We start from the raw sequence: 23,866 nt of genomic DNA, 5'->3' as shown, positions 1-23,866 counted from the left end.
GGACGCAAACAAGTTTTAATTCTTTTGATCTTTTCCTCTGTTTGCTTTTCAACATTTTATTTTGACACACACACACACACACACACTGCACTGCTCTCATGCCCTTTTTTCCCTTTTACCACTCACTGCAAGAGCGCACACACTCATTATTACAAATCAAGTACAGGTATGACCTTATCGCTCGTTTCCTCCAGCTCAGGCACTCAGCCACATGCCTGCTGCAACAAATACATATTATTCAAGAAAATTATTTTCAGCTAGGGTTTAGGTAAACCTTTATCTGAAATTACAAGCCAGCTCTCAAAATGTTTTGATACTCTATATAATATTCTATCAAATATTGAAGTGTTATATTATGTTAATATGTAATATTGAAATTATTTCATAATTTAGAAAATTTCATATTTCCATTTCATAGTAGCCAGATATACAGTATCTCACAAAAGTGAGTATACCCCTCACATTTCAGCAACCATTTTAGTATATCTTTTAATAGAACAATACTATAGAAATAAAACTTGGATATATTTTAGAGTAGCAATGTGCAGCTTATATAGCAGCATAGATCTACTGTCCTCAAAAAGTAACTCAACATACAGCCATTACTGTCAAAACAGCTGGCAAACAAAAGTGAATACACCCTAAGTGATAACAGCTGTACATTGTTTAACCATGCAAAGTCGCATGACCTATTAATAATGTTCATGTTTTTGTCTGATTGACAGGCCCATACAAATGTTTATATCTTGTATAAGAGCAGTTAAAAATTGTGTTTTGAATACAATTCTTAAATAATGACCACTAGATATACAACACTGTCAGTGATGAGTGACTGGGAGGAAGGACCCAAATGCAGGATGCCACAGGGGTATGGAGAAAAAAGGCTTTAATTAAAAAGTAGCAAGCAGAGCAAGACAGAGCAATAGGGCAAAGGCAAAAACAAAGTCCAAAAAAACAATTCAGGGTCTTAACACAGGCAAACAGGGTAATGCAGGCAGAGACATAACCTAATCCAAAAACAGTCAAAAATTCCGAGAGCTAACAACAAATGGGCAAAGCAAAAACACAAACCTAGAAAAAAGTCCAGAGTTCAAACTAGAGATCAGGGTAGCCAGGGCAGGACCCGACATCAGAGACAGGTGTGGGAAACAGGAAACAGAACAGGCAGGGTGGCAAAAGTACTCTCAGGGGCAATCAATCCGGTGAGATAATATGGCAGGGAACAAATGCTTCAGGTGTCTTTAAAAACCGAGTGGCACAGGAAAAATGGCAAGATGGCCGCCGACCCAGAAGCATGCACCGCAGTCTCGGAAGATCCTGACAAACATGGCACCTCATGGCAAAGAACTCTGTGAGGATTTGAGAATTAGAATTGTTGAAAAACAAAGATGGCCTAAACTATAATAAGATCATTAAAATACTGAAACTAAGTTACAATACAGTGGCCAGGGTCATACAGAAGTTTTCCCAGATGCGTTCCACTCGGAACAGGCCTCGCAAGTTTCGATCAAAGAAGTAAAAAAAAAAAGAAAAAACAGGCGCATGAGTGCTGCCAGCATTGCTTTAGCAGTTGCAGAAGCAGAAGGTCTGCTTGTCAGTGCTCAGATGGATATCATGTGTGGTCTATCATCACATCCTGGTGAGGAGCACCAAGAATATTTTTTTTGTCTACAGTCAAGCATGGTGGTTTTAGCATCATGGTCTGGGACCGCATGAGTGCTGCTGGTACCAGGGAGCTGTGGTTCATTGAGAGAAACATGGATTCCAACATGTACTGTGACATTCTGAAGCAGAACATGATGCCCTGGGCTAAACCGCAATTTTCCAACATAATAATGAATTGGAAAAACACCACCAAGATGACAAATGCCTGTCGAAGGTGATTAAGTGGCCAAGTATGTCTCCAAACCTGAAAACCCTTTTGAGCAAGTGTGGGCCATCCTCAGATGGAAGATGGAGAAGCGCCATGTGCCTAACATCCAGCAGCTCCGCGATGTCTTTGTGGAGGACTGGAAGAGGATCCCAGCAAAAACCTGTGCAGCTCTGGTGAATTCCATGCCCAGGAGGATTAAGGCTTTGTTGATAACAATGGCGCACACACAAAATATTGACACTTTGGACACAGTTTTGACATGTTCACTTCGGGTGTGCTCATTTTTGTTGCCAGTTATTTTTACAATAAATGTTGTATGTTGAGATTTTTTTGGACAACAGTACAGTAAATCTAGTATGTTGTACAAGCTGCACACTGACTAATCTTGGGTATATACAAGTTTCATTTCTATAGTGTTGTCCCTTGAGAAGATATAATAAAATGTCTGTTGAAATGTGCGGGGTGTACTGCTGGTTCAGTTAATAATCGGTTTACTTATGATCTAAACATTTTAATCTGAATGTACATATCACATTAAACAAAAATCTATTGGACACCAATCTATGTAAATCCCCAGAAGCTAAACATAACTAAAGCTGTAATCTGATTTTTTATATATATATATATATATATATATATATATATATATATATATATATATATATATATATATATATATATATATATATATATATATATATATATATATATATATATATACAGTGAGGGTCCCCTGGTGGTCTAGTGGTTAAGATGCAGCGCTCCCACTGCTGCGACCCGGGTTCGATTCCCGGTCAGGGAAACATCCCCAGCCACTCTTAGTGCCGGTCCCAAGCCCGGATAAATTGGGGAGGGTTGCGTTAGGAAGGGCATCCAGCGTAAAACATGTGCCAAATCGAACGTGCGGAGGATCCGCTGTGGCGACCCCTAACGGGAGAAGCCGAAAAGAAAGTTATTTATATACAGTGAGGAAAATAAGTATTTGAACACCCTGCTATTTAGCAAGTTCTTCCACTTAGAAATCATGGAGAGGTCTGAAATTGTCATCGTAGGTGCATGTCCACTGTGAGAGACATAATCTAAAAAATTAAATCCAGAAATCACAATGTATGATTTTTTAACTATTTATTTGTATGATACAGCTGCAAATAAGTATTTGAACACCTGAGAAAGTCAATGTTAATATTTGGTACAGTAGCCTTTGTTTGTAATTACAGAGGTCAAATGTTTCCTGTAGTTTTTCACCAGGTTTGCACACACTGCAGGAGGGATTTTGGCCCACTCCTCCACACAGATCTTCTCTAGATCAGTCAGGTTTCTGGCCTGTCGCTGAGAAACACGGAGTTTGAGCTCCCTCCAAAGATTCTCTACTGGGTTTAGGTCTGGAGACTGGCTAGGCCACGCCAGAACCTTGATATGCTTCTTACAGAGCCACTCCTTGGTTATCCTGGCTGTGTGCTTCAGGTCATTGTCATGTTGGAAGACCCAGCCTCGACCCATCTTCAATGCTCTAACTGAGGGAAGGAGGTTGTTCCCCAAAATCTCGCAATACATGGCCCCGGTCATCCTCTCCTTAATACAGTGCAGTCGCCCTGTCCCATGTGCAAAAAAACACCCCCCCCAAAGCATGATGCTACCACCCCCATGCTTCACAGTAGGGATGGTGTTCTTGGGATGGTACTCATCATTCTTCTTCCTCCAAACACGTTTAGTGGAATTATGACCCAAAAGTTCCATTTTGGTCTCATCTGACCACATGACTTTCTCCCATGACTCCTCTGGATCATCCAAATGGTCATTGGCAAACTTAAGACGTGCCTGGACATGTGCTGTTTTAAGCAGGGGAACCTTCCGTGCCATGCATGATTTCAAACCATGACGTCTTAGTGTATTACCAACAGTAACCTTGGAAACGGTGGTCCCAGCTCTTTTCAGGTCATTGACCAGCTCCTCCCGTGTAGTTCTGGGCTGATTTCTCACCTTCCTTAGGATCATTGAGACCCCACGAGTTGAGATCTTGCATGGAGCCCCAGTCTGAGGGAGACTGACAGTCATGTTTAGCTTCTTCCATTTTCTAATGATTGCTCCAACAGTGGACCTTTTTTCACCAAGCTGCTTGGCAATTTCCCGTAGCCCTTTCCAGCCTTGTGGAGGTTTACAATTTTGTCTCTAGTGTCTTTGGACAGCTCTTTGGTCTTGGCCATGTTAGTAGTTGGATTCTTACTGATTGTATGGGGTGGACAGGTGTCTTTATGCAGCTAACGACCTCAAACAGGTGCATCTAATTTAGGATAATAAATGTAGTGGAGGTGGACATTTTAAAGGCAGACTAACAGGTCTTTGAGGGTCAGAATTCTAGCTGATAGACAGGTGTTCAAATACTTATTTGCAGCTGTATCATACAAATAAATAGTTTAAAAATCATATATTGTGATTTCTGGATTTTTTTTTTAGATTATGTCTCTCACAGTGGACATGCACCTACGATGACAATTTCAGACCCCTCCATGATTTCTAAGTGGGAGAACTTGCAAAATAGCAGGGTGTTCAAATACTTATTTTCCTCACTATATATATATATATATATATATATATATATATATATATATATATATATATATATATATATATATATATATATATATATATATGCATATGTATGTGTGTGTGTATATATATAAAATCAGATTACAGCTTTAGTTATGTTTAGCTTCTGGGGATTGACATAGATTGGTGTCCAATCTGATTTTATATCATTTTAATGACTGTAGGATGTGTAAAATGTAGCTTTTTTTGTAAAAAAAAAAAAAAAAAAAAAAAAAAAATCAACAACACAATCTTCTTTAGTTTAGTGTTAGTTTATCTCATGTCTCCTGGTGTGAAGAAACTTAGTGAAATGAAAGCTTGTTCTGCAGGAGGGGAAAAAGGGGATCCAAGTGCATTCCCAGGTTTAAAGAGCTAAGGACTGGGTAAAAGGCTAGGTAAAAAAAGAATTTGTTATATAAATAAATCCCCCTAAAACCTACTGCAGCCCAAATGAAGTACAAACTGCAGTTTAGACCCACTGGGAAAGGCTATGTATGGTTTATCCACAGCACACGCACCACATATACTGGCATGTTTGCCATTAGGACGATGTATTAAGAAAGATGGCTATTTTACGTATATGTATGCATGCAAGAGAGAAATGAGAGCGAGAATGAAGGGGATGCGGAAGAGCTAGGATTAGGGAGGGACTGAGCTTGTGAGTGTTGATACTACCCATGAGGACACCTAATGGGCAGTTTGGAATGCAGGGAAAAGAACACAACCGCTCCCTCTCTGGCACTATGTCTCTAAAAAAAATTATAGAGCTGAGAGAGAGGGAGAGAGAGAGAGCTGTCAGAGACAGAAGGATGAATATCAGACAGTTTAGATAATGGGAATATTTTGCTTTTGTGTATGTGTGTCTTTGGAGAAGTATAGAGAAGGTCAGAAGGAGTTGCATTGTGTGTTTTGGATTTAGAGAAAGCGTACGACAGAGTGCAGAGAGAGGAGTTGTGGTATTGTATAAGGAAGTCTGGTGTGGCAGAAAAGTATGTAAGGGTGGTGCAGGAAATGTATGAGGACAGTGTGACAGCAGTAAAGTGTACAGTAGGAATGACAGACTGGTTCATGGTTGAGGTGGGATTGTATCAAGGTTTGGCTCTGAGCCTTTTCCTGTTTCTAGTGGTGATGGACAGGTTGGTGGACAAGGTCAGACCGGAGTCTCCATGGACTATGATGTTTGCGGGTGATATTGTGATATTGATATTGTGATTTGTGGTGAGAGTAGGGAGCAGGTTGAGAAGAGCCTGGAGAGGTGGAGGTATGCACTGGAGAGAAGGGGAATGAAAGTCAGTAGGAGTAAGACAGAGTACATGTGTTGGAATGAGAGGGAGGGCAGTGGAGTGGTGCGGTTTCAGGGAGAAGAGGTGGAGAAGGAGGATGAGTTCAGGTACCTGGGGTCAACAATGCAAAGTAATGGAGTGTGCTAGAGAAGTGAAGAAAAGAGTGCAGGCAGGGTGTAGAAGAGTGATAGCAGAGTGATTTATGATAGAAGGGTATCTGCAAGAGTGAAGGGAAAGTTTATAGGACTGTGGTGAGACCTGCTATATTGTATGGTTTAGAGACAGTGGCATTGAATAAAAGACAGGAGGTGGAGCTGGAGGTAGCAGAGCTGAAGATATTGAGGTTTTCGTTGCGAGTGACGAGGATGGACAGGATTAGAAACGAGTTTATTAGCGGGACAGCACATGTCAGATGTTTTACAAACACGGTGAGGGAGGCAAGATTGAGATGATTTGGACATGTGCAGAGTAGGGGCATGGGGTATATCGGTAGGAGAATGCTGAGGATGGAGCCGCCAGGAAGGAGGAAAAGAGGAAGGCCAAGGAGGAGGTTCATGGATGTGGTGAGGGAGGACATGCAGGGAGTTGGTTTGAAAGAGGCAGATGTAGAGGACAGGGTGGTATGGAGAAGGATTATCCGCTGTGGTGACCCCTAATGGGAGCAGCCGAAAGAAGAAGTAGTGTATGTGTAAACCTGAAACATGAGGCTCTAGGTAATACCTCAGTATCCACAACAGCATTTAGTATGACATGCATTATGGACAGAATAAAATGCATTTCTATATGTATAACTGTAAATTGGTGCTGACAGCACTATTTCAATGCAATAATTTGCATAATTTTCCCCAATTTTGATGTTGTTTGATGTTAACTGAGTCTCTAGTCCTGTATCTTCGTGATTTTGCGTGACTGACTGGTTGTTTACTGATTATGTGTACAGTTTTCTTAATAAAACAGACAGTGTAGTATTTTTCTGTGTTATTTTCAGCATAAACAGCACTATCAATTACATAATGTATATCAATGTGACATGTCTTAAAATTACTATTATTTAAAAAACTAATTTCTGCTGTTATTGGACATTTCCCTTTCTCTGCTGCTAATAGAAGATAGCAGTTCTTGTTCTCCATACCACCGAGAGCGACGCAATGTGATTGGTGGACAACTACCAGTGCCAGGCCAGAGTTCCGTAGCTGCTAAGCTGAGTGATGAGCCATGCACCTCCACAGAAATGCGACCTCTGTTGGTAAAGAAGGAGCTGCACACCGCCCTGCCCTACCCTGAACACACACTCCCTTATCGGGGGACACTGTTTGCAATGGACCCTCAAAACAGCTACTTGGACCCTCACTATAGTGAGTAACAACCATGCTGACATGATTAGTAGTGCAAAAGTTATTAAGTTCACACACATGTTAACACTGCTAAATAACACTTTTCACACTGCGTATACTTAAGTTGACAGTATCACAAAATCTTTTACGGATTAATGGTGTTTACTTATCTGAACAAATATCATTATTATAGTACTTAGTTTTCATATATAGTGAAATGGGACAGAATTTACTTAACTCATAGATCACGCACTCATTGAGCTCTCATAAATCTCATTAACTCATAGAACTCATATTTACAGTCTGAAAAAGCATACTATATTTAATTTTATATGAAGTTTGCTAAAAGGTACAAAAGCTGTGGTGTCATTTGAATATTATTTATTTATTATATTTTATTTATGTATTATATTTTACATTTAAAAATGTTTAATATGGAACAAGAATGAATTACAGATTGTAATAGATTTCAACCATTGGTCAATCAATATGGGTTTTTCACTGGATGACACTAATATTGTATACACAGATCAGCCATATCATTAAACTATTGACCGGTGATATTAGTAACAGCTCATTACAGTTGCATTTGTAAAGGCATGGGATATTTAAGCTGTTTCCAAAACAATGCAATATTTAAAATTGTGTTGAAAATAGGTCTAAGCATCTCCAAAAAGGCTGTTTATTTTATTTTTATTTTATTTTTTTTTTATTTTTATTTTTTTTTTGGGGGGGGGGGGGGGGTTCCTGGTATGCAGTGGTATTACCTAACAAAAGTGGTCAAGATGAAGCTACTGAAGGCTCATTGATTTGTGTTGTGGGTAAAAACTAGTTTCTGTAGCAAAAATTGGTAAAAGATTCTGTTTATAATAGACAGGTGCCAAAACACAGTGCATCACAGCTTGCTGTGTATGGAATACTGGAATACATCTGGGGTTAGCTTCTTTCAGGTCTATCATTAAGATAAACTGTTTCTGTTGCACTTGTGTTTTCTCCATGTGCTACATCAGAATGGGAGCCACCTGGTTGGTCCACTTATATAAATTTTGGACATATTTGATCATGCAGCAGAATGGGGTACCTGCTCTTCTCATGCTTCCTAGTCTAGCATGAAGCCTGTTGATTTTTTTGGTATTAAGGGAGGTCCCACGAGAAGGTGCCAGTTGCTTCATTCTTCATCTACTGTAGCTTACCTTTCAGTGTTTCATAAATTTTTTTTGAGCAGACCCCCCTTTTGTGACCTCCACTAGACCATTGAAGTTGTGCTGTGGTATCTGGCACCAATATTTTGGCAGCAGAGTCCTCTAAGTTGCGAGGTAGGGCCTCCATGGAACAGACTTCTTTGTCCAGCACTTCCAACAGATGCATGATTGGATTGAGATTTGAGATCTGAGTAATTTGGAGGCCAAGTCAACACTTTAAACTAGTTGTTGTGCTCCTCAAAACATTTCTGGACCATTTTGCTTTGTGGCAGGGTGCATAATGCTGCTGAAGTAGACCACAGCCATCAGGGAATACCGTTTCCATAAAAGCGTGTTCATGGTCTGCAACAATGCTTAGGTAAGTGTCAAAGTAACATCCACATGGTATAGCCTGACCCAAGGTTTTCCAGCAGAATATTGCCCATCACACTGCATTTGTCCGCTTGCCTTCTTCCCATAGTGCATTCTGGTGCCATGGTAAGCAATGCACACGCACTCAACCATCCATGATGTAATAGAAAATGTGATTCATCAGACCACTTCTTCCATTGCTCGGTGGTCCAGTTCTGGATCACTGACCACTGTAGACCGGGAACACCCCACAGGAGCTGCAGTTTTGGAGATGCTCTGACCCAGTCCTTTAGCCATCACATTTTGGCATTAGTTAAACCTCACTTTACCATTTTTGTTGCTCCTAGCACATTAGCACTACTTTGAGGACAAAATGTTCACATGCTGCCTAATATAGCCCACCCACTAACAGGTGCATGATGAAACGATAATCAGTGTTATTGACTGTGCCAGTCACTTGTTATAATGGACCCTTGAGCAAGGCACTTACACTTAAGAGTATGATTCTTAATTGCATTAAAAACTGATTGACACCTGCATGTCAATCAGTTGTAGCTCAGTGGGCCTCTGTATCGGAAGGTCATTGATTTAACTGCCAGCACCACCAAGCTCTGTATAAGGGCATCTCTTAAATGCCATAAGTGTAAATGTCATCTCTGTGCATTGTAAATGTGAGGCTGGGAGTGATACAGCCACATTAATAAAAACTATTTTTATTATATATATATATATATATATATATATATATATATATATATATATATATATATATATATATATATATATATAGTATTTATTACATATACAAAATCTACATGTAATTTTCCACCTAATTTGGATTTTTGGTAAATAGCCCAGCTAGTAAAATATGTACATGCTTGCATAATGATCAATGTTATTAAGAATAATTGAATTACATATCAGAAATAATATTCTCCACTGCATGAAGTTTCTCTTCAAAATGCAACTGAAGAAATGTTCCTGTCTTCAGTTTTATGTGCAGCACACAGAGTATATTTGATTAAAAATTTAAATCAGTGCACTATATTATATTTATTGTTAGATACATATTCAGCTGAACAGAAGGAAAGTACCCAGGCAATATTGTGGGAGGTGGCATGTCTGAGAAAAATTCATCTAAAGTTGTATTCTTCTGCCTCCATACTTGGCCAGTAAAAGTAGTTCTTTAGAAGTTTTATGATTTTGCAGGCATTCCCACCCACATAATGACCACCTAGTGGGTGCAAGTGGGTCAGGTAAATCAGCAGGTAAGCTTTAAATGGATTACCTTTTGGCCTAACCCCAATGTTTGGTGCTGAAGGTGCCATCTTTTCTGGAAGTTTGGGGTAGGCAAAGCCTGGTCACCCTCTGCTATTTTCTTGGTTCAGTTGACCTTTGTGGTCATGAATTCATGACCACATTTTGCAGTAAACCCTGGCCTTGCACCTTTTTTTGGTTTCTGTAGTATACATTATACCCTGAAAATTAAAAATATAGCTTACATCAGTCATTTTCTAATAAATGTTTCTCAGCAGAAAAAAAACCCAAGCAAACACTTTCTCCAACGGGTTTTATTTTTGACTGCTAGCACTGAAATGCAGGCATCTGATATTTGAAAAAGCAACCAATAATGAGGTAAAAAATTTTTATTCTGCAGAAGCCTTCACCTCTTACCTATGCCCATAGACACTTTGTGCAGTCTATTTTTTACTTTTATTAAGTAAAAAAAAAAAAGATGAGCTTTTTAATAATTTTTTAACATTCCTGCCTGAAAAAAAAAAAGCACATACAAAAACAAAACACATTGCTGTTAGCGCAGGTCTATGGAGGGATATTTTGGACAATATTCAAAAGAAATAGGTGACATATATTGTGATATAATTCAAACACAGTTGCAAATCTTGCATTACCGTTTGCAGTTTTCGTTATGCGAACACACAGTGTTTGCCAAATTTCAAATGGATATGCAAAGTCCAATTGCAGCTGTATTTCCCATGTCTTATGAGTTATCAACATGTTATATTTACATAGCAATATTAATTACCACATTTGCTTTTTAACTTTTTCTGCGCCGCGTATGTAACCTGCCAAAACTCAAATGGAGTGGCAATTCCTTTTGATTTTGAATTTCCAAAGCCTTTCACGGTTTGCATTAGCATTTCCGATGTTTTATACTGAAAGCTGTCAATCAAGTGTCAGGGGTGGGACTATATTATTGGGCATGTTTTTATTGTGAAGTGATGTCACTCACAGTCGATGGCCAAAAGAGGACACGCCAGTAATAGATGATTTTGGGGAATGTTTTGAACAATGGAGGTAGTCGATGAAATTGTGGAGGACATTATGATGCTTCTGCAGCAAGTTGATGACAGTTCATACACTATATGCATTAAGGTAAATGCAGTTTTCATAAAGGTATAAGCAATTCTCCATTGTTAAAAATAATCATCTATTACTGGCATTTCCCCTCTTGGCCGTCAGCTGTGAGTGACTTCACTTTCCGATACAAACATGCCCAATAATATAGTCCCATCCCTGACCCTTGATTGACAGCTTTCAGTGCTAAGCATCAGAAATGCAAATGCAAACCGTGAAAGTTTGCATTTGACTTTGGAAATTCAAATGCAGAAGGAATTGTGATTCCATTTAAGTTTTGGCAGGCTACTTGCGCAACGCAGAGAAAGTGAAAAAGCAAACGTGGTAATTAACATTGTTATTTAAATATGGCATGGTCATAACTTATAAGACATGGGAAATACAGTTGCAAGTGCTTTTACATTTAAAATTTGGCAGCCAATGTGCGTTGGCAAAAGCAAGAACGCAAACGGTAATGCAAGATTTGCAACTGCATTTGGAATTTGTTGCAATTTATGCGTCCATATATGGGAAACGCAATTGCAAATACAATTTCCAATTCCTTTTTAATATTTTGAGGAAATTTCTTCCATACATGTCAGTCAACGCTGCTACTACTTCTGAAAGTTATACCCATCATCATTTTTTACATCAGCACCCCCAGGAAACAGATGGATAAGGTAGCGATGGCAGGTTGAGGTAAAGTTTCACAGTGAAATTACCGACACAGCATTAAAAATTTATTTAAGTAAAAGTATACTGTTTTTAAATACAGTTCCTAAATAGACTACTCAACTACAGCAATGAGAGTATTTGTAATTAGTTACTTTACACCACTGAGCAAAGAAGTATTAAATATTAAACAAATAAGATTTTTTTCAAAGGCTACTGAGTTATGCCCTTTATCTGCTGCATTTTCAGAAAGTCCATTCTGACATATTTTGATCATATCAGTGACGTGTCCATATTATCAGTTTCTTTTAATAGCTGCAGCTTCAACTCATAGAATCCCCAGTGAGAGTGCTTCCAGGGATCTAAAAGAGACTCCTGTGTGAGATTTAATAATTTGCTTATTACAACACTTTCAGAATTACCACAATAAAACAGTTTTTATACACTGTTCCTCATAACAGTTGTGGTTACAGCAATTGTGTAAATACATGAGAGCCTTTCCTCTAGCAAGGTCAAAACTACATAAGCGCACAAAATATTTGGACCTGACAAGTTGCCATTTCTTTATGTCCCTTTTACTCACATTTTTTTGCCTATAGTAAAACAAGATGGGCAAAATAGTCTCTTTATTCCTTAATTTGCTCATTAGAGGCTGAGAGTTAGCACAGAATTCTAGAAACAGCTCATCAGTAATGACCAAAAGCTCTCTATTCCTTTTCTTATTTTCTCACTAATTCTTTAAATTTCTTAGATTCTTGCTAGGCAAATGTGCTTAAAAGAAAATATATAAAACAAGAAAGAAAGTAAGTTATGTGAGTTTATGTCCTGTAAGAGGTTAATATGATCAAACACCCTTTCTCTATCCATTACCCATATACTGGGTTTCAGTATAATACCTTGTTTAGTTTCTTTAAATGGCTCAAGTTGGACTTGACCAAATTGTACACTGTGCTTAATGAGATTTCTCTCTCTTTCAGACTTACACTTAATCTCCTGGGGCATTACATTTGTCTTTCTTTAGTCAGTTCATTAGTTTAGCAATTATTTTTTGTGCTACATTGGCACTGATCTTGACTTGTCTGAATGCAGTAAGGTTAAACTACATCTGGACCAATCAGACCTCAGACTTCATGACATTAGTGACTAATAGTGGCCTGTCCAACTCAGCAAAGCTGCCACCTTTCATAATGCCTGGACTGGAGGTAAGATGTAAGCAGGTTTGTGGGATAACTATGCATGGGAAAGAAATTGAAGAGTAAGCTGCAGCACAGAAGAAAATGGACAGGGAAAAGTAAGAAAAGGCTGAGGAAAGATGAAGTGAAAGGCACAGTAAGTGAACTCCAGTCAGCTTAAACCAGTTGGGTAGAGGAAAGTGAAAGTAGGGATGTCAAGCCCTAGGAGGCATGGGGTTAATGTTTGCATGGAAAAGTCACCATTAAAAAAAAGACTGTTGAAAAAGAGAATAAAAGTTCAAAGGGGCAACTCTTTCTGAAATAACTCATTTTTTCCACATGAACGACTTCAGCAGCACTAGAATGTATTGGATAGACTGGGGACACATGACCTCAAAGAATTCAGAGGAAATCTAATCTAACAGCATCTTAGACAAGTTGCACAAATTAAGTTAATTTAATCTAAGTTGAGAATGTTAAAGATTTCTTTTAATCTTTTAATATATGTAAATTTTAGACTTGCAATTTACATTACTTAATGTAATTTTCTCAACAAATCATGGTCATTTATTTATTTGCTTTGGTGTTCGATTATTAGAATTAACTAATCAATGTAGTTGGTGGGGTGTGAGGATGACACAGAGTTCCTTCTATGAGAACTTCAAAAGCCTGTCCTAAACCTCAAGAATAATAATAAAAACACTACTCTTAAACTTCAGAGTAGCCGATCAATGACACTTGTTTCTTGGCAGGAATAAAAATTTTTCACAATTTTTTCCATTTTTCAGAAGTATGTTTAAAGCTGTAAATATAACCCAGGTGTATGCTTATTTGATTATGTGCATTAGAGATCAGCTTGCAGTAATTTTTGCTGTTTTTGCAGTAGTAGAGGGAGTTGAGCACCTTATTCTTTTTCTTTTGGCTGCTCCCCTTAGGGGTCGCCATAGCAGATCATCTGTCACCGTACTACCCTGTCCTTTACATCTGGCTATGTCAAATTAGCTACCTGCATGTCTTCACCACATCCATAAACCTCCTTCTTGGCCTTCCTCTTTTCCTCCTGCCTGGCAGCTCCATTCTCAGCATTATTCTATCTATACTGTATACCCCATGTCCTTCCTCTGGACATGTCCAAACCATCTCAATCAAGCCTGCCTTACCCTGTCTCCAAAACATCCTAAATGCACTGTTCTTCTAATAAACTCGTTTCTAATCCTGTCCACACTCATTACTCCCAATGAAAATGTAAGCATCTTCAGCTCTGCTACCTCCAGCTCCACTTCCTGTCTTTTACTCAATGCCACTGTCTCTAAACCATACAACATAGCAGGTTTCACCACAGTCCTATAAACTTTCCCTTTCACTCTTGCAAATCCCCTTTTATTACATATTACTCCTGACACTCTTCTAAACCACTCTTTCTTCCCATAACTTCTTGGTGTGACTGATCAACTTTATTCTTCTGTAGTTACTGCAGGTCTGCACATCTCCCTTATTCCTAAAAATCGGTTCCAGCACACTCCTTCTCCATTCCTCATACATTCTCTCAATTTCCACTGACATCTACCACACCACAATTACCACTGCTGTTTCAGAATTTTTGAAATATATACTTGTGTTTCTTGCTGTGCGGCATGTATACATATTCCACGCTGATTAGAGGATTGCCATGTCTCACTGGTAGGCACCAAATATGAGCTGCATCAGTGCCCTTGGTGGTTATTTGCTGCATCAGTGCCCTTGATGGAGCATGCCTTTTGTTGTACTAGAGGAAGACTGCACTGGAAGACTGGGTTGGAGCCTGCTGTGCTGGCTGGCAAGATGAAGGTGGTTGACTGCACTCATGAGTTAGGAATTTTATTTAAAGTGGTGGTTTCCAGGTGCTGTTCTCCACATAAAACTGAGCTGAGAAAGTCATGGCATGAAAATGTTACATGAATAGTTCAAAAAGAAACACTGCAAATAGTTTGCTTAAATGAACTCAACATTCATGCATGATTGAATATATTTCAAGGTTGAATTTCTTAATGTAATCTGTTTTCAAAGTTGTAAGAAAAGGAAAGAAGATGAAATTCATAAATAAAATCATGCAGAATCTATAAGGTCTGACAGGCTCTTTCTATAAAATCTAACAAACGTTTCTGGTAGCTGCAGCTCAGGCAGCATTTTTGGAGGCAAAGCTCTTCAGTGTGCTTAATTAAAACATTTTTGTTTCTTACACTGAAACATGGTATACAGTTAAAGGTTATTATTGTTATTATTGCTATCAATGAAAAAAAAAATTGCATTAACCAAAATAAATAAAAAAAACCAAAACAAGAACTTAACTGCAGCTATAATGTTTACGTGTAATACGAATAAAAAATAAATAAATAAATAAATAAATAAAAAAGAGAATAACACTTCGCTTTTTGCTTTTGAAATGCTGGGGGATCTAACTTGATAATGGAGGATGAACAAAGTGAATCAGTATAATGACCAGTAGAGGGGCAGAATAATGAGTATTAGAGCTCATTGGTACAACAACAAATTAAAAGTTATGGCACAGTAATCGAATACGTCTTCAATACAGCCTGTCGGGCGTACAAGTTGGTATCAAAATGTTCAAGACCAGCTCTGTTTACAAGAAAGTACTTTATTTATCTAAGTGTACACATATCACCTTCAAAATAGTCCTGCACAGCAATACAGCGCTCCCAGTCTTCCTGCCACTTTTGGAAAGTCTAATTTCGAAGCATGTCAAGTACCTTCTGCTATTCCCACTTGTGTGAGGAGACGTTGGAATATCAGACATGGTAAAGCACGAGGTCAGAATAGCACCAGTTGAACAGCTCCTGATGTACACAGGACATTTTCTTTTGCCACACTGACATATAAACACCATGCTCCCTGTGATTGTGTGTGCAGTCTCGAAACTTTGAAGGAAAGAAAACTGCGTATCTACATAAAGGTGAAAATACGATTTCCCCTCCAAAACAAACAGTGTATCAGAGAAGCCTTTGAAAGTTTGGCTACAACTTTGCTTATTCTGTGCCTTATATTATGTCTTTCCGCTGTGTAACATTTTGACACAGAAATTGGGTACTTTAGTACTTCATAGATGTAAGTGATGCCTTGTCCCAAACCAACTGCAAACATCTATCTTATCTTACTCCCATGCATAAACCAGCAATCAACTAAGAAAATGAATCATAACCCTTTAACAGTAATGTTTTTAAATAGGTTTCAATCTTTCTTTTGGCAAATTTTAGCTACGACATACATGTGACATATGATATAATAAGGGTGTAAATTAATATAAAATTAATATTTTATAGGTTTATCTTACAGAAATAAAAAATAGTTCTTTAAAGGAATAAACAGCATCCACAGCAATCCAGAAAATTAAAATATCTTCAAAATATAAGATACATTGGAAAATGGCCCTAAGTTGGATAGGCAGTCAATAAAACCATTATATTTCTTCTCATCCTCTTCTATGTGACCTCTTAGCACAGTGTTACTAATCACAGTTGGTGTTAGGGAGGGAGCATCTTATTCAATTCAGGCCTCTGTGTGTTTGTTTCCATGAATCGAACACTCTGGTGGTAAGGTTCATATCCTTTTTCTTGTAATTCCCATTTGGGGCTTTGCCAAAGTCACTTGTGTTCCTGGTGGGAGGGGACATTAGATAAAACATTAATTAAAATGTTCCCCGTTTTACTATGGGTCTAGGCTCAATAACAAGAGGTACATCCCTGGCCCGTGTACTTAGCACAGGAGAAAAGACCACAGGAGACTCACAGTGGGAAAGAAAGACAGAAAGAGAGGCAAGAGAGGGTGGGGGAGGGGTGTAACAAAGCAGAAAATGAAGAGAGACATAAAAGAAAAGGAGCTGAAGGAGGTCAGACCCATCACATGCTTAGTGCTGCCTTCAAAGATGGCTGGGACAGGTGGCAGCTCTAGACAATCTCACTCCGCAGAGCAGCACCCTCTCAGGAGGAGATAAGGGATCCCTTCTTCCATCCCCTTCCCCCAGCCATGCTGTGTCTCCTCTGTTTCTCCTACTCAGTGCTGTGCTATACTGAGTCCTTTGAAGTTTGTGTGGAATGAGAGCTTGGCTGGGGTTGCGTCTCAGGCAAGAGTGCAATGTTCTGAGCTCTCTGAGGTACCTGCCGCTTTCTGCACTCATTATGGTAGTGAAACTGGATTAATCAGCTTTAAGCTACACACACACACACACACACACACACACACACACACACACACACACACACACACACACACACACACACACACACACACACAAACAATCTGAACACACATTAATTTATAATCCACAAACACACACCTGTCTGGGCAAATCACACATGGGTACCCAGGGAAAAGAGAGAAAATTGATGTGGCAGTACTTTTTCTTTGTTGTGGGCCTTAGATTGAAGTATTTGCTGTCTGTTGCTGCTGTGGTTATTCCCTCATTCATTATTGGTTTAGCGCTTGCGTCTCCCCCTTATTTTTGTCCTCGTCTATAAGCCACAGTTTCCTAAAGGTACTGTAGCGAAGTCTGCTTGTAGAATGATCAGAGATTATTAATAAATTTGCCTGGTGGGACAGTTTAAACAGATATAAATGGGCAATGTGAAATAAAAATGTGTGAAAGAGGGAACATTTAAAGACAAGAAAGAAAGCTGTTGAAAACATCTGAATCATTTACCTGATTACACTACAATACTTTAATTGCTTGTGATCAGTTCTTTGGTAAATGTGGTTTTGCGCACATTACACAGTCACTCACAGATGAAGCTTCTCAAACTTTTACCTGGTGAGATCCCTGTAAAGCATGCATGACCCTAGAATCTGATGGAAATATACTGTCATCAACCTTTTATATGGATAAAAGAACTGTAGTATAATACAGCAGTTAAGTTGGGGAGTGAATGCAGTTAACAATAAACATGACAATTAATCTACACGGAACACCTTTCTTCCAAAAGATATTCCCTGAACAATGGACGATACTGCTGTCATTGGTCAGAACCCTCCCATTGTTTTTATACTTAACAAACCATTCAGTGACTCCTTGTATACTGTAGAAGGGGGTTGATGTGTAAGATATCTTCTAAAGGTGACCTCTCATGATAGAAATGTTTCTTTATTTGATAAGGAATTAAATAAGTGGGCAACCATGACAGCATAATCCCACCATGTCTCTCATTGTTTTTTAATCTTTAATTCACTTGTCTGTGCCTTACTCTATACCCATTAAGCCTGCATAATTTGAATGGAATACATGCATATCATATATTATTTATCTACTTCTACCACTACATTAAATTAAATTAATTCAGTTCACCCTGATACTAACAAATCTTCACTGGAAGATTGCTCATGAAAGGAAAGTTCCATGACATTTGGTCACCTTGTCATTTTGATGATCAAGTAGACCGAGAGAAGGAACATGGGGAGAAATTGAAAATTGGATGGAGGATGGCTTGTGTTAGGTAAAGGTTTTAATTTGCCCTGAGTTGTTGACTACAGTTGACCTGGCTGATTGCTTTGATACTGAACCACTTCTCTCTCTCTCTCTCTCTCTCTCTCTCTCTCTCTCTCTCTCTCTCTCTCTCTCTCTCATACACACACACACACACACACACACACACACACACACACACACACAAACATACACACACTCACAGAGTCTTTTTTTAATTATTATTTTCAACATATATAATACTAAAGACATCCACAAGGAAGGAACTGTGGAATTGTAGGATTTATAGAATTACAAAACAAAAACAGAACAAAACAGCCTGAAATATGTTTTATATTTTACATTGTTTAATCTAGCTACATTTAGCTTTGATTTACATTTATCTCTAATCACTTTCACAAGGTAGTCAACTAGAATGGTTTTCCATATACAGTTGTGCCTTGTGAAGAGGCAATTTGTGACATTTTATGCCCTGTTAATGTGCTTTAGACGTTGTTTTGTGCAGAGGAAATGGTGAGTACAAAGTCAATAGCCCTATTAGTGCTACTACAACTAGATTAGATTAGATTAGATTAGATTAGATTAGATTCAACTTTGTCATTGTGCAAGGTACATGTACAAAGACAGTCAAATGCATTTAACATCTAACCAGAAGTGATTAAGTGGCCTATTTACAATAAATAACAGTAAGATAAGAAGGGTATGAGGTCCATAAATACAGAGATGAGGGTGATTAATGCACAGAAGATGCAGTAGGTAATAATATATGGTATATACAGTCAACTCACGATAATTCACGGTTCGGAACTCGTGGCTCGGAAAATTCGTGGATTCTCACTGAGAATCTAACCGCAACTAACAGCAAGTTTCAGATTATATTAAAATTTGCGGGAATCTGCAGTGGGATGTTGAGAAGCGTTAGGAATAACATTTTAAACTATGTTTTCACTACAAATTTCATAAATTAAAAAAAAAAGACATTATTGAATAAAGTGACATAATGTCTAGAAGAATTTTAAGGGGGACCGATGTACAGTGATATACAATATACTGTGCAAAGATTATGCATAGATTCACGTCAGAAGATTATATACTGGCATGATTATATACAAGTATGAATGTACAAACCCGATTCCAAAAAAGTTAGGACACTACTAATTGTGAATAAAAACAGAATGCAATGATGTGGAAGTTTCAAATTTCAATATTTTATTCAGCAACAACATAGATGACATATCAAATGTTTAAACTGAAAAAATTTATAATTTTAAGGGAAAAATAAGTTGATTGTAAATTTCATGGCATCAACACATCTTAAAAAAGTTGAGACAAGCCCATGTTTACCACTGTGTGGCATCCCCTCTTCTTTTTATAACAGTCTGCAAACATCTGGGGACTGAGGAGACAAGTTGCTCAAGTTTAGGAATAGGAATGTTGTCCCATTCTTGTGTAATACAGGCTTCTAGTTGTTTAAATGTCTTAGGTCTTGTTTGTCGCATCTTCCTCTTCATGATGCACCAAATGTTTTCTAGGGGGGAAAGATCTGGACTGCAGGCTGGCAATTTCAGTACCCGGATTCTTCTTATATGCAGCCATGATGGTGTAATTGATGCAGTATGTGGTCTGGCATTGTCATGTTGGAAAATGCAAGGTCTTCCCTGAAAAGGATGGGATGTTGTTTTAGAACTTATATACCTTTCAGCATTGATGGTGCCTTTCCAGATGTGTAAGCTGCCCATGCCACACGCACTCCTGCAACCCCATACTAACAGAGATGCAGGCTTCTGAACTGAGCGCTGATAACAACTTATCCTCTTTAGTCCGATTGACATGGCGTCCCAGTTTTCCAAAAAAGAACTTCAAATTTTGATTAGTCTGACCACAGAACAGTTTTCCACTTTGCCACAGTCCATTTTTAATGAGTCTTGGGCCAGAGAAAAACGCCTGCGCTTCTGAATCATGTTTAGATATGGCTACATTTATGACCTATAGAGTTTTAACTGGCAACGGCGAATGGCACAGTGGATTGTGTTCACCGACAATGTTTTCTGGAAGTATTCCTGAGCCCATGTGGTGATTTTCATTACAGTAGCATTCCTGTATGTGATGCAGTGCCGTCTAAGGGCCCGAAGATCACGGCCATCCAGTATAGTTTTCCGGTCTTGACCCTTATGCACAGAGATTGTTTCAGATTCTCTGAATCTTTGGATGATATTATGCACTGTAGATGATGATAACTTCAAACTTTTTCCAATTGTTCTCTAAGAAACTCCTTTCTGATATTGCTCCACTATTTTTCCACCGCAGCATTGGGGAAATTGGTGATCCTCTGCCCATCTTGACTTCTAAGATACACTGCCACTATGAGAGGCTCTTTTTATACCTAATCATGTTGCCAATTGACCTAATCAGTTGCAAATTGGTCCTCTAGCTGTTCTTTATATGTACATTTAACTTTTCCGGCCTCTTATTGCTGCTCTCATGAAATCCAAAATGAGCCAATATTTGGCATGACATTTCAAAATGTCTCACTTTCAACATTTGATATGTTATCTATATTCTATTGTGAATAAAATATAAGTTTATGAGATTTGTAAATTATTGCATTCCTTTTTTATTCACAATTTGTACAGTGTCCCAACTTTTTTGAAATCTGGTTTGTATGTATGATACAGTATATACAGTATAAATATGGATGGAATGTACAGTAGTGCACATGTGAGTTATGGATGGTGCAACAAAAAAGTGTTGTGGATAGAAAAAAATTTATAATTTAGTCTGTTTGTGCAACTCTGAGGCACCTGTAGCGTCTGTAGAAGGGTGAATAGTCCATGGTTGGGGTGAGAGGTATCTTTGATAATGCCCCTCGGCCTTTTCAGACATTGTTTATTATAAATGTTTTCCCTCTGAAGGGCTTTATGTTCGGAAGCATGAGTGTAATTGCTGGCTCATCTAAAATCCACAATGACCTCTTTCATCTTTTTGGTGTTAAGTTCCAGGTTATTGTCCTCACTTCAAGCTACTAGATGCTGGATCTCCTTCCTGTAAGCTGTCTCACCGTTACCTCCAATCAGGCCTACAATGCTGTTTGAGGCATAGGCAGGTATGCAGTCATAGGTGAAAAGGAAGTATAAAAGAGGAGGCAATACACACTCCTACTGTGCAAATCCATATTATAGCAAGAAACACTCATGTAACTAAAGATAAAAGACAGTCCATCATTACTTTAAGAAATAAAGGTGTTAATCCAAAATATGTCAAGAAATGTTTATTAATCAAATGTACTCTACAAAACCATCAAATGCTTTGATGAAACAGGCTCCATGAAACTGTCAGAAAATGTAGACCAAGAGTTACCTCTGCTGCAAGGGATACGTTTAGATTCACAAGTCTCAGAAATTGCTGATTTATGTAAATACTTCTCGAACTTTAAGTGTCAGACATATTTCAACATTCACTGTTTAGAGGAGACTGTGTGAGTTAGGCCTTCATGGGTGAATTGCAGCAAAGAAGCCATTACTTTGGATTAACAACAAGCAATAGATACTTTCTTTGGCCAAAAAACACAAGCAATAGACATTATAACAGTGGAAAACTTTTCATTTGTCTGATAAGTCCAGAATTGAGATTTTTGGTTCTAATCTTGTCTTTGTTAGACATACAGAGGGTGAACAGATGAATCCTGAATGTGTGATTGGTGCTTTGCTGGTAACACTTATAACTCAACTCTATACTCAAGCTATATTGTAATTCTTTCACATACACAGTATACCAAAGAACGAAATGTGGTTACTAACAGACCAGGGTGCACAGACTGTGAAACAGCAAGAGTAAACATTAAACATAAGAGTTAAAGTGCGATAAATATGAGGTTGATGTGATAAATATGGGGTTGAAATGTAAGTAATGTAAGAACACAGTCAGAGTGCACAGTCAGAGGTGACCATGTGCAAATGTGTGCAATGTCCAATGTGCATATTTTAACAGAATGAGCGGATGTCTATAGTAAACAGTAAAAAGTTTAGAAGAAGCTTTTGCAGAACCTTGTATTGTGGGTCCTGATGCTTCAAAACCTTCTGCCTTATGCCAGGGGCTTAAGCAGACTGGGAGGGGTGAGAGGGATCCTTCAGGCAGAGGCTCTGCTCTCTCGATAGAGGGGAGGGGGACCCCTATGATCTTCTCAGCTGTCCTCACTGACCTCTTCAGCCTCCTCAGGTAATGAAGACATTGTTGGGCCTTCTTCACAGTGGAGCTGAGTAGGTGAGGGTAATCAACTTACCCTTTCCAGAAGCTGATAACAACCTCCTATGTTTTGTCCACATTAAGAGACAGGTTGTTGTTGTGACACCAGTTTAACTGTTGTCCCACCTACTCTCTGTATAGTGTTTCATTGTCATCGCTGATGAGGCCTACTACTGTCATGTCATCAGCAAACTTGAAGATGAGGTCGGATTCAGACTTTGCCGTTCAGTCGTAGTTGAGCAGAATGAACACCAGTGGGCTGGTGCCTGATGTTCCGCTGCAAATGTGCACTGACTGTCTTCTCTCTTTTAGGAAGTCCTTAATCCAGTTGCAGAGTGGTGTGTTGAGTCACAGTAGAGAGTGTGTCCTTAGTAATTGCTGGGGATGATTGTATTGCATGCTGAGCTAAAGTCAACAAACAGCATTCTGACATGTGTGTCCTTTGTGTTCAGATGTGAGAGAGCGGAGTGCAGGGTGTAGAAGATGGCTTTGGTTGGTGGAGCGGTTGGAACGGTATGCAAATTAGAGTGGATCCAGTTAGGTGGGCAGCGCAGAGTGAGGTGGGAGGTGGTAGCTTAATAGTTAAGGAATTAGCCTTTGGATCAATAATTCACAGGCTCAAATCCCACCACCACCGAGCTGCCACTGTTGGGCCCCTGAGCAAGGCCCTTAACCCTCCTCTGCTCAGTTTTAAGTCACTCTGGATAAGGGTGTCTGCCAAATGGCGTAAATGTATAAACACATAGCAGTTGTCGCATACCTTTAGATCAGTGCAAAAAGTAAGTGAGTAAGTGAGCAACATCAACATCATAATTGGACTGCTGAAAAGTGTTGCAAGTTATTGCATTGTTATCTACTGCTCAATTACATTCTGGTTTATTGGTTAGAGTAAAATTAATTCTCAGTCTGAGGCATCCCAAAAGAATATTTAATGAAACTTTATATAAAAAAAAAAAACATGCCCAAGTTATTAACTGCTTGGGGCTGTAGAATAGTCTGGTTAAAGTGATCCTTTCATTGCCTTTGTCATTAAAACCCATTTGTAAACCCATTTAAAATAATGACAGGCAAGATATAAGAACCATTTGTACATGCAATTATGTGGTCTGAAAAATGGAACAGAAATAAAAAGACTGAAAAACTGGTAAGAATATATAAAAACATAGTAGTTTTGACATGTTACATTCACACTGTACTTGCTGGGTGTATTAATTTGGTATTAATTATCTGAAATATTTGAATGTTAACTGTTGAATATGGTTTAAATGCAACATGTGACTCAGGGTTTAGTAGAGATGCCATTTCATCTCAACTAAACCCTGAGTC

The 23,866-nt window shown here is 38.6% G+C and overlaps 1 protein-coding gene across 7 annotated transcripts in view; it reads left to right on the top strand.

Moving 5' to 3' along the window:
• gli3 (GLI family zinc finger 3) overlaps window positions 1–23,866 on the top strand; it is a 165,102-nt gene that overhangs the window by 60,007 nt on the left and 81,229 nt on the right. For 2 of the 7 annotated variants that reach the window (XM_083529800.1, XM_083529798.1), the window contains exon 3: window positions 6,849–7,097. The exons of 3 other annotated variants lie outside the window; for them this stretch is intronic. In XM_083529800.1, the coding sequence (XP_083385926.1) occupies window positions 6,849–7,097 (249 nt within the window). Of the gene's footprint in view, window positions 1–6,848; window positions 7,098–21,382; window positions 21,402–23,866 lie in introns of those variants that run through there. 2 more of the 7 variants (XM_083529799.1, XM_083529803.1) reach the window with 2 other exon arrangements.

The sequence above is a fragment of the Silurus aristotelis genome (genome assembly GCF_946808225.1).
Source record: "Silurus aristotelis genome assembly, chromosome: 25".
NCBI lineage: Eukaryota > Metazoa > Chordata > Actinopteri > Siluriformes > Siluridae > Silurus > Silurus aristotelis.
The sequence above is the reverse complement of the archived record's forward strand: the minus strand, read 5'-3'. Positions and strand labels throughout refer to the sequence as shown.